Source organism: Anolis carolinensis, unplaced genomic scaffold (genome assembly GCF_035594765.1).
Source record: "Anolis carolinensis isolate JA03-04 unplaced genomic scaffold, rAnoCar3.1.pri scaffold_14, whole genome shotgun sequence".
Taxonomy (NCBI): Eukaryota; Metazoa; Chordata; class Lepidosauria; order Squamata; family Dactyloidae; genus Anolis; species Anolis carolinensis.
The window spans coordinates 2,734,127-2,746,468 of NW_026943825.1; the positions used below are offsets into that span (position 1 = coordinate 2,734,127).

At 38.6% G+C, this 12,342-nt stretch overlaps 1 protein-coding gene across 2 annotated transcripts in view; it reads right to left on the bottom strand.

Annotated features, from left to right (window-relative positions):
- The window catches only part of itga10 (integrin subunit alpha 10), a 56,297-nt gene that overhangs the window by 3,221 nt on the left and 40,734 nt on the right, over window positions 1–12,342 (bottom strand). For both annotated transcript variants that reach the window (XM_062964796.1, XM_062964797.1), the window contains exons 17-28: window positions 11,049–11,191; window positions 9,375–9,485; window positions 9,206–9,291; window positions 7,493–7,634; window positions 4,957–5,049; window positions 3,595–3,671; window positions 3,088–3,177; window positions 1,967–2,051; window positions 1,764–1,877; window positions 386–484; window positions 193–306; window positions 10–108 (exon numbers count right to left, since the gene is read on the bottom strand). In XM_062964796.1, the coding sequence (XP_062820866.1) occupies window positions 10–108; window positions 193–306; window positions 386–484; window positions 1,764–1,877; window positions 1,967–2,051; window positions 3,088–3,177; window positions 3,595–3,671; window positions 4,957–5,049; window positions 7,493–7,634; window positions 9,206–9,291; window positions 9,375–9,485; window positions 11,049–11,191 (1,253 nt within the window). The remainder of the gene's footprint in view (window positions 1–9; window positions 109–192; window positions 307–385; window positions 485–1,763; window positions 1,878–1,966; window positions 2,052–3,087; window positions 3,178–3,594; window positions 3,672–4,956; window positions 5,050–7,492; window positions 7,635–9,205; window positions 9,292–9,374; window positions 9,486–11,048; window positions 11,192–12,342) is intronic.

A 12,342-nucleotide genomic window follows, 5' to 3' on the forward strand; every position in this document is an offset into this window, starting at 1 on the left:
GCGACTGACCTCCCGCCGATGGGCGTCTTTCGGCAAAAGCAGCAGATTATTCTCCTCTTCGGCGGTCAATATGAATCTGCTGATGATCTTCACCGTCTTGAACTTGGCCTCAAGGAAGGAGAGAGATGATATGATTTTTTAGAAGGAAGCAAACCCGCCCGATTCTCTTATTATCGAATCCCGCATTCTCACCTTCCGGAAGAACTCGTTGTGGATGGTTCTCAGCACGTGGACGGAGATTTCCGAATTCCGCTCCAGGTTGGAGACCTCGCACTTGACCCGTTGGCAACCGGCGTTGGTGCAGTTCTAGCGGAGGGAAGGTGGCCATGAGGCGGACTAGATGGCCTTTAGGGAGCCCCGTTCCATGGAAATTGGGGAGACTCACCACTTTCTCGATGTGCAAAAGGTCTTCGGGATGAACGGGAACCACGTCGCCGGGCGCTCTCTGTACCGATTCAGACACGTTTTGGACACTACAGGTCACCTTCGGGGTCACAAAACGGAGATAGAATCATCGTTGGAAGGGACCACAACCCCCTTTCTGCCATAGAAGACCCCATCAAACACTTCCTGACAGATGGCCATCCAGCCTCTGCTTGACAATCATCGGGGAAGGAGACGGTATCATCATCATACCGAAATATTATCTATATATATAAAAGAGTGATGGAATCCTGGCGACCACCAAAACAACTAAACTAAACACCCCCCAACCTCCAAAATTGACAACACAACCCATCATCCACGCCTCTAGGTTGATACAACAAAAAGAAAAGAAAAATAAAGTCCTAATTAGAAGGAGAGGAATAATTGTTTTTATCCAATTGCTGCCAGTTAGAAAGCTAAGCTCCGCCCACTTGGTCTCCTAGCAACCCACTCAGCCCAGGGACAGGCAAAGTTAGGCCTCACTTAGGCCTCTTCCACACTGCCTATAAAATACAGACACCACCAGACAACGCCACAGCAACGCGTGGCCGGGCAAAGCTAGTATATTATATATTACTAGCTGTGCCCAGCCACGCGTTGCTGTGGCAAAGTGGTGGTGGTATTGGTTAAAAGTTGTTGTGGAATTTTTATTTGATGTTATTTGTATTTTTTTAATTAATTTTATTGTAACTTATCTTTTTTATTTATTATATTTTATTTTGTATTATTTTTAGTTATTTTGTTATTATAGTATTTTATTGTATTAATTTTTTTAGTGTTTTTATTGTATTATTTGTATTTATTTTATTTTTTATTCTTTTATTAACACTGGGCTGAGTGGGTTGCTAGGAGACCAAGTGGGCAGAGCTTAGAGCCTTCTAAGTGGAAGCAATTGGATAAAAACAATTATTTCTCTCCCTCTAATTAGGACCTTATTTTTCTTTTCTTTTTGTTGTATCAACCTAGAGGCGTGGATGATGGGTTGTGTTGTCAAATTTCGAGGTTGGGGGGCCTGTAGTTTTGTTGTTTTGTGGGTCGCCGTGATGCCATCACTCTTTTATATATATAGATTACATTACTATTATTAGCTATTATAGATTCTTAGAGTTGGAAGAGAGCCCCAGGGCCATGCAAGACCCATTTGTTGGGAAGGAAGACACAACCCGATCCCTCCCGACAGATGGCCAGCATGACTCTTGATTCGAAACCACCCCCCACCCCCCAGAAGAGGAAGCGGACCCCTTTCCAAGCTTGAGGTGGAATCTAAATTGAACCTGAAGTCTCAATGGGGGTGTATTCTTCCAAAACATGGCTGTCCCGTGTGTCTAAAAACTCACGTTGTCGGCCCACACGCGTGTGATGGAGAGGAACGTGGTGCCGCCGAACGCTGTTGCAGGGAGTTCCATAGATAGGGAGAGGTTGCCCACGGCGTAACAGCCCAGGTTTTGCACCTGCGAGGAAGGAAACACACAAACACTCGGGTGAGAGACTGAGATTTTGCATCTGTTCGAATCCCGCTGGCTGTTTCCCGGAACGATACCTTGACGGTGGTCCTGAACTCGGGACGCATGCCGTTCGGAAAAGTCCCGACCGGGTGGACTTCGTAGCGGTTCAGTGTGGAGTCGCTTGCGGAGGAGAAATAAGGCCAAATATTAGAAAAATAATAATTATTACTAATATTATTATTATTATTATTAATGATGACGATGACGATGATGATAACCTGGTTAGTAAAAGTTCCGGCTCGTAGAGAACAGAAGCCACAACTTGTGCCGTATATTATTATTATTATTAATAATAATAATAATAATGATAATGATAATAACCTGGTTAGGAAAAGGTCCGGCTCGTAGAGAACAGAAGCCACAACTTGCGCCATATAATAATAATAATAATAATAATAATAATAATAATAATAATAATAATAATAATAATAATAATACCTAGTTAGGAAAAGGTCCAGCTCGCAGAGAACATAAGCCACAACTTGCGCCGTATAATAATAATATTAATAACAATGATAATGATAATAACCTGGTTAGGAAAAGGTCCGGCTCGTAGCGAAAAGAAGCCACAACTTGCGCCGTATAATAATAATATTAATGATGATGATGATGATGATGATGATGATAACCTGGTTAGGAAAAGGTCCGGCTCATAACGAACAGAAGCCACAACTTGCGCCGTGTAATAATAATATTAATATTAATAATAATAATAACCTGGTTAGGAAAAGGTCCGGCTCATAACGAACAGAAGCCACAACTTGTGCCATATAATAATAATAATATTAATAATGATGATGATGATGATGATGATGATGACCTGGTTAGGAAAAGGTCTGGCTCGTAGCGAACGGAAGCCACAACTTGCACCGTATAATAATATTATTATTAATAATAATAGTAATAATAATGATGATGATGATAATAACCTGGTTAGGAAAAGGTCTGGCTCATAGCGAACAGAAGCCACAACTTGCGCTGTATAATAATAATAATAATATTAATAATAATGATGATGATGATGATGATGATGATAATAACCTGGTTAGGAAAAGGTCTGGCTCATAGCAAACGGAAGCCACAACTTACACCGTATAATAATATTATTATTATTATTATTAATAATAGTAATAATAATGATGATGATGATAATAACCTGGTTAGGAAAAGGTCCGGCTCGTAACGAACGGAAGCCACAACTTGCACCATATTGTCCGCAAGGGTCTCGTTCAACTCCAGGCTGTCGCTACAGGAAAATAGACACTATTATTATTATTATTATCATTATTATTATTATTATTATTATTATTATTATTATATTTTATAGCTCTCTATATAGGACAACACATAATAATAGGGTTGTATAAAAATAAAGTTATTATATTATTCTTGCAATGGTGGAAACGAGCAATGCTTGCTCTGCCCTTTTTTAAACCTCGTCCAGATAATCTCTCCGTTTTTAAACTATTAATACTAATTTTCTATATATCAATATTTTTGATATAGGCAAATACGAAAGTAAAGACAGGAGGAGAGCACTGTGAACCCAAACGCTGATGGATCTGGACCCAACTTGACACACAGACCTGATATGCCGAAATGTGATTATTTGATAATAATAATAATAATAATAAAAATAAAAATATCGCCTTCTCATGGGTACCTGGTTGCTGTGAGCTTCACCTGGGCTCGGTTCAGAAGGAAGGAGCAGCTGAATTCGAACTCGAGGACAAATGCCACCTTCGGAGATAGAAAAAAACCTTTAATAATTAAATATTAATATAAATATTTAATTGTTTTCATATTGTCTCCTCTTGACCACCTCTTCTCCAGCTGCTCTTCATTGGCATTATTTTTTATTTTATTTTATTATTATTTTATTAACTTTATTATCATTCTTTTTATACAGAAATATATTAATTTATTATTTATTATTAATTTTAATTTAACTTTATATATATATACTAGCTGTGCCCGGCCATGCCTTGCTGTGGCGAAGTATAGTGGTATGGGAAATAAAATATTGAGGTATTGGTGGTAGTTAAGGTAAAGGGTAAAGGTGTGGAGTCCAGATAATCCAGTTAAAGATTATAAATGGGTTATATAGCTGTGTGGAAGGGTCTTGAGTCTACACTGCCATCTAATCTAGTGCAAATTAGATAATCTGTGGAAGAGGCCTGAGGCCTAAGTCTGCCTGTCCCCTGGGTGAGTGGGTTGCTAGGAGACCAAGTGGGCAGAGCTTAGCCTTCTAACTGGCAGCAATTGGATAAAAACAATTATTCTTCTCCCTCTAATTAGGACTTTATTTTTCTTTTCTTTTTGTTGTATCAACCTAGAGGCGTGGATGATGGGTTGTGTTGTCAATTATCGAGGTTGCGGGGTGTTTAGTTTTGTTGTTTTGGCGGTCGCCAGGATTCCATCACTCTTTTATATATATAAGATTATTTATAACATATATATTAATAAAGTAATAAAATGAAATTATATATACAATTTTATTATATACATTAATATATTATTTATTATAATTCCTTAGTTATTCCTTATATTATCTATATATATAAAAGAGTGATGGCATCACGGCGACCCACAAAACAACAAAACTACAGGCCCTCCAACCTCGAAATTTGACGACACAACCCATCATCCACGCCTCTAGGTTGATACAACAAAAAGAAAAGAAAAATAAAGTCCTAATTAGAGGGAGAGGAATAATTGCTTTTATCCAATTGCTGCCAGTTAGAAGGCTAAGCTCCTCCAACTTGGTCTCCTAGCAACCCAATAAAAAATAATAAAAAACACTAAAAATAATTAAAAATGCTAAAAAATTAATACAATAAAATACCATAATAACAGAAAATAACTAAAAATAATACAAGAAAATAATAAAATATAATAAATAAAAATATAACTTACAATAAAATTAATAAAAAATTGCAAATAACGTCAAATAAAAATGACACAACAATTTTTAACCAATACCACCACCACTTTGCCACAGCTAGTTTATTATAATTTCCCTTACTTTGGCAGATGAACGGAACACGGGGAACCCCACGCTGCAGAACCGGGTTTGCGACGATGGAGCCGTACATTCGATTTTCACCGGGTTCTCTCCCTGCAAAAAATAAGAAATAAAAGCAGAGAGGTTCCTCTTCGGGTTCTAGACCTTGCAAGCTACTTTCCATGCTCAGTAAGGATGATGTTATGAGATCTAGAACCCAATATATTAATCTAGAACCTAGAATCCATACGTTGTGGCACCGGGGCTCCCTTGCACACAGACCATAAGATCTAGAACCTGGGTTCCTGAACCTGTAATCATTACCATAAGGTCTACAATCCCCCGAACACTAGATATGAGACCTAGAACATGGGGTTTTTTGAACAGGATTTTTAACCCTGTGCTCAGTTAGGGGAGCACTAGGATCGATCCCTTGAATGTGGAACCCGGGTCTGTGGCGCAGACGGGAGAGCAATGAGTCACTGACCAGGAGGTCATAAGTTCGAGGCCCGCTCGGAGCTATGTTTGTTTGTCTTTGTCCTGTGTTAAAAAGGCATTGAATGTTTGCCTAATATGTGTAATGTGTCCCCTTCGGGGTGAGAAAGAAGGGCGGAACATAAATGCTGTAAATAAATAAATAAATAAATAAATAAAACCCGGGTTCTAGAACCTGGTGTTTGGAAATTAGAAATTGTGGATTATGTCTTGGATCCAGGATCCGGGGATCTAGAAACATGTGCTTGGACACAGAGCCCCATGTTTGGACACTTGAACACACGGAACACAGTATCTAGAACACGGGTCCCCAAACTAAGGCCCGGGGGCCGGATGTGGCCCATCGAAGCCATTTATCCAGCCCCCATGGCACAAGGGCAGAAGGGGGATGGACTAAGTGGCCCACGGGGTCTATTCTTCTCTTACAACCCTTCTTCTTCTTCTTCTTCTTATTATTATTATTATTATTATTATTATTATTATTATTATTAACATTGCAGCTGGGAGGCCATCTGTCAGGGATGCTTTGCTTGTGCATTTGGTGCACAAAGGCAGAAGGGGGTTGGATTCAATGTCCAAAGGGTCTCTTTCAACCCTTATTATTATTATTATTATTATTATTATTATTATTATTATTATTATTATTAACATTGAGGCTGGGAGGCCATCTGTCAGGGGTGCTTTGCTTGTGCTTTTGGTGCACAGAGGCAGAAGGAGTTGGACTCAATGACCCAAAGGGTCTTTTCCAACTATTATTATTATTATTATTATTATTATTATGACACAGCAAACAAGATAGACATGCTGGATTTCATATCACAAAATCACAAGTTGAGCACTTCCCAAGTGTCTAGGACTGTGTGATGTATTATTATTATTATTATTATTATTATTATTATTATTATTATTATTATACCACAAACAAGATAGATATGCTGGATTTCGTATCACAAAATCACAAGTTGAGCACTTCCCAAGTGTCTAGGACTGTGTGATGTATTATTATTATTATTATTATTATTATTATTATTATTATTATTATTATTATTATTATTGTATGACACAGCAAACAAGATAGATATGCTGGATTTCCTATCACAAAATCACAAGTTGAGCACTTCCCAAGTGTCTAGGACTGTGTGATTTATTATTATTATTATTATTATTATTATTATTATTATTATTATTATTATTATATTGTATGACACAGCAAACAAGATAGATATGCTGGATTTCCTATCACAAAATCACAAGTCGAACACTTCCCAAGTGTCTAGGACTGTGATGTATTATTATTATTATTATTATTATTATTATTATTATTATTATTATACCACAAACAAGATGTATATGCTGGATTTCCTATCACAAAATCACAAGTCGAACACTTCCCAAGTGTCTAGGACTGTATGATGTATTATTATTATTATTATTATTATTATTATTATTATTATTATTATTATACCACAAACAAGATAGATATGCTGGATTTCCTATCACAAAATCACAAGTCGAACACTTCCCAAGTGTCTAGGACTGTGTGATGTATTTTCGGATGATGAGTGCAGATCCCAGTAGGGTGGCCTTTTGCATTATTATTATTATTATTATTATTATTATCAAGGCTGTATTTGTTCCCGTTTTGTTTTTTACTTCAAAATGAGGCATGTGCAGAGTGCATAGGAATTTGTTCGTAGTTTTTTTTTTTTTTTTTTACTCAATCCGGCCTTCCAATGGTGTGAGGGACTGTTTAAAAAGTTTGGGGACCCCTGATCTAGAACATGGGATATGTACATGGAACATGTTTGGGAAAAGTAGCATTGGTAGCATCTCTTGAACATACAGAACACAGTATCTAGAACATGGGTCATGCACATTGGAGACATTGAGTGTGGGATGAAGGATCTAGAACCACGTGTTTTGGAGAAGGGAAGTTCGGAGGATCTCTTAAACATGGGATCTAGAACACCTGATCTGGACACAGGACACGGGACCCAGAACTCTGTGTTTTGGGGAATGGGTGTTGGGAGAATCTCTTGAACACGGAACACGGGATCCCTACCTTGAGGACCAAGCTGGAGAAGTGGAGGTTCCTGGAGAACCAGAGCGCGAGGCTGGCGTTGTAGGCGTTCTCCTTCTTGTTCTCCAAGAGGACGTCCACCACGGCCTTGCGCCGGCCCTTGCGCACCACGTGCGGGCTCTGCCTGCAGCCACAAGAAACACATTGAACATCACGTTCTAGGCATGTTCTAGGTCATCCAATGCGCATTCTGCGGGCGAAATTGCCATTGAATGCCACTGGAGGACCGAGAAGAAAAGCTAGAGGAGTCCGAGGTCCTACGCTTTGATTCCTGGCTTCCTATTAAGCATTTATTATTATTATTATTATTATTATTATTATTATTATTATTATTATTATTATTATTATTATTATCCTCAGCTGCTGTGAGAAAATCGCACAGACAGACTACAAACAGAGGCACAACTATGTGGCCCAAAGGATTCATTGGAACTTATGCCTCAAGTCCCACCTCCCAGCAGGAAAGAACTGGTGGGATCATTAATAATAATAATAATGATGATGATGATGCAGACTGTGCAAGGAAGCTGACAAAACCATGGACCATATCCTCAGCTGCTGTAAGAAAATCTCACAGACAGACTACAAACAGAGGCACAACTATGTGGCCCAAAGGATTCATTGGAACTTATGCCTCAAGTACCACCTCCCAGCAGCAAAGAACTGGTGGGATCATTAATAATAATAATAATAATTATGATGATGCAGACTGTGCAAGGAAGCTGACAAAACCATGGACCATATCCTCATCTGCTGTAAGAAAATCTCACAGACAGACTACAAACAGAGGCACAACTATGTGGCCCAAAGGATTCACTGGAACTTATGCCTCAAGGACCACCTCCCAGCAGCAAAGAACTGGTGGGATCACAAACCAGCAAAGATCGTGGAAAATGAACACGCAAAGATACTGTGGGACTTCCGAATCCAGACTGACAAAGTTCTGGAACACAACACACCAGACATCACAGTTGTGGAAAAGAACAAGGTCTGGATCATTGATGTTGCCATCCCAGGTGACAGTCGCATTGACAAAAAACAACAGGAAAAACTCAGCCGCTCTCAGGACCTCAAGATTGAACTTCAAAGACTCTGGCAGAAACCAGTGCAGGTGGTCCCGGTGGTGATGGGCACACTGGGTGCCGTGCCAAAAGATCTCAGCCGGCATTTGGAAACAAAATTACGATCTGTCAACTGCAAAAGGCCACCCTACTGGGATCTGCAAGCATCATCCGAAAATACATCACACAGTCCTAGACACTTGGGAAGTGTTTGACTTGTGATTTTGTGATTCGAAGTCCAGCATGTCTATCTTGTTTGTTGTGTCATACAATAATAATAATAATAATAATAATAATAATAATAATAATAATAATAATACATCACACAGTCCTAGACACTTGGGAAGTGTTCGACTTGTGATTTTGTGATTCGAAGTCCAGCATGTCTATCTTGTTTGTTGTGTCATACAATAATAATAATAATAATAATAATAATAATAATAATAATAATACATCACACAGTCCTAGACACTTGGGAAGTGTTCGACTTGTGATTTTGTGATACGAAATCCAGCATATCTATCTTGTTTGCTGTGGCATAATAAAATTATTATTATTATTATTATTATTATTATTATTATTATTATTATTTCTCCTATTAAGTATTATTATTGTTATTATTATTAATATTGACCTGGATCCGGCAATGTCCATCCGCGCTCGCAGTGCTAGATCGGTGACGCACTCGTCGTCTTCGCCGCAGTCCTTGAAGAAGGGGATCTAAGGGGAAATCAACAGTCAAGGCACAATTCGATCCCTCCAGGCAGACGGCCAGGCGGTTCCCATAAGGAACACAGACTCACCAGTTTCTTAATGATGGTGGGCGACTTCTCATCCAGAACGGGTCCGGGTTCTGTGTCACTCAAGGCAAACGTCAGCAGCACCGACACCGGGCGCAAATAGTCCGAAGTGTCCTGCGTTCGGAAGAGAATCTATTATTATTATTATTATTATTATTATTATTATTATTATTATTATTATTATGTTATTATATTATTATTATTATTATTATTATTATTATTATTATTATTATTATTATTTTATGACACAGCAAACAAGATAGATATGCTGGATTTTGCATCACAAAACCCCAAGTCGGACACTTCCCAAGTGTCTAGGACTGTGTGATGTATTTTCGGATGATGCGCCCAGATCCCAGTCGGGTGGCCTTTTGCAGCTGGCAGATCGTAATTTTGTCAATGTCTATTGTTTCCAAATGCCGGCTGAGATCTTTTGGCACGGCACCCAATGTGCCCATCACCACCGGGACCACCTGCACTGGTTTCTGCCAGAGTCTTTGCAGTTCAATCTTGAGGTTCTGAGTTTTTCCTGTTGTTTTTCGTCAATGCGACTGTCACCTGGGATGGCAACATCAATGATCCAAACCTTGTTCTTTTCCACCACTGTGATGTCTGGTGTGTTGTGTTCCAGAACTTTGTCAGTCTGGATTCGGAAGTCCCACAGTCTCTTTGCGTGCTCATTCTCCAAGACTTTTGCAGGTTTGTGATCCCACCAGTTCTTTGCTGCTGGGAGGTGGGACTTGAGGCATAAGTTCCAATGGATCATTTGGGCCACATAGTTGTGTCTCTGTTTGTAGTCTGTCTGTGCAATTTTCTTACAGCAGCTGAGGAGATGATCCATGGTTTCGTCGGTTTCCTTGCACAGTCTGCATTTTGGGTCTTCAGCTGATTTTTCGATCTCGGCCTGAATGGCCTTTGTCCTGATGTTTTGCTCCTGGGCTGCAAGGATCCGGCCTTCTGTCTCCTTCTTCAGGGTCCCATTCGTGAGCCAGAGCCAGGTCTTCTATTATTATTATTATTATTATTATTATTATTATTATTATTATTATTAATTGCCTTTGTCCTGATGTCTTGCTCCTGGGCTGCAAGGATCAGGCCTTCTGTCTCCTTCTTCAGGGTCCCATTCGTGAGCCAGAGCCAGGTCTTCTATTATTATTATTATTATTATTATTATTAATGGCCTTTGTCCTGAGGTCTTGCTCCTGGGCTGCAAGGATCAGGCCTTCTGTCTCCTTCTTCAGGGTCCCATTCGTGAGCCAGAGCCAGGTCTTCTATTATTATTATTATTATTATTATTATTATCAATTGCCTTTGTCCTGATGTCTTGCTCCTGGGCTGCAAGGATCAGGCCTTCTGTCTCCTTCTTCAGGGTCCCATTCGTGAGCCAGAGCCAGGTCTTCTCCTTATGAGCTTTTCCTTCAATTTTGTCAAGGAACTTTCCATGCCATGTTTTGTTGTGCCAGCTGCCAGCTCTAGTTTGTAGTGCGGTTTTCTTGTACTGATTTTTTGTCTGCTGTGCTTTGAGGAGTTTCCTCAAGAATCCTTGGAGGCCTGGATTCTTATTATATTATTATATCACATTCCTATTATTATTATTATTGAAGGTATTTATTATTATTATTATTATTAGTAGTATTTAAGTGATATTATTATTTCAATTGGCCTCATTCTACTCACAATGACATGGAAGCGAGCGGTGGCGCAGGCCCTCCGGCCTATGGTGACCCGTATGCGCTTCTGGATGCGCTTCTGCGCATTGCTGTCGAAAATGGCCCGCGTCCCGAACTTCCGGTCATCCAGGGAGACGTTGTACTTGATGCCTGAGACCGAGGACGGAGAGTTACAGTTCAATATATAACATATTATATAATATATTACTATATAATAGTAGAATATTTGCATACCACAATGTTATAATAATACTAGCTGTGCCCGGCCAGGCGTTGCTGTGGCAAAGTGGTGGTGGTATTGGTTAAAAATTGTTGTGTAATTTTTATTTGACGTTATTTGTATTTTTTAATTAATTTTATTGTAAGTTATCTTTTTATTTATTATATTTTATTATTTTCTTGTATTATTTTTAGTTATTTTCTGTTATTATAGTATTTTATTGTATTAATTTTTTAGTGTTTTTAATTTTTTAGTGTTTTTTATTATTTTTTATTGGGTTGCTAGGAGACCAAGTTGGAAGAGCTTAGCCTTCTAACTGGCAGCAATTGGATAAAAGCAATTATTCCTCTCTCTCTAATTAGGACTTTATTTTTCTTTTCTTTTTGTTGTATCAACCTAGAGGCGTGGATGATGGGTTGTGTTGTCAAATTTCGAGGTGGGGGGCCTGTAGATTTGTAGTTTTGTGGGTCACCGTGATGCCATCACTCTTTTATATATATAGATAATAATATAATATACAATGCACACATAAAGGCAAACATTCAATGCCATATAAACATAGAACCGAAACAGAGACGAGATGCAGGCATGAGCGGGCCTCGAATTCATGACTTCTTGGTCAGAGTGATTTGTTGCAGCTGGCTGCTAACCAGCCTGCGCCACAGCCCGGCCTAATATAAAAAATAATATAATAATATTCCGCCCTTCTTTCTCACCCCAAAGGAGACTCAGGGTGGATCACATTGCACACATAAAGGCAAACATTCAATGCCATATAAACATAGAACCGAGACAGAGACAGACGCAGGCACGGGCTGGCCTCGATCTCATGACCTCTTGGTCAGAGTGATTTGTTGCAGCTGGCTGCTAACCAGCCTGCGCCACAGCCCGGCCTAATATAATAATAATATAATATAATAATAATAATAATAATAATAATAATAATAAAATATATTATAATAATATTATAATAATATTATCATATAATATAATAATAATAATAATATAATAATATTATAATAATATTATAATAATATTATCATATAATATAATAATAATAGTAATAATATAATATTATAAT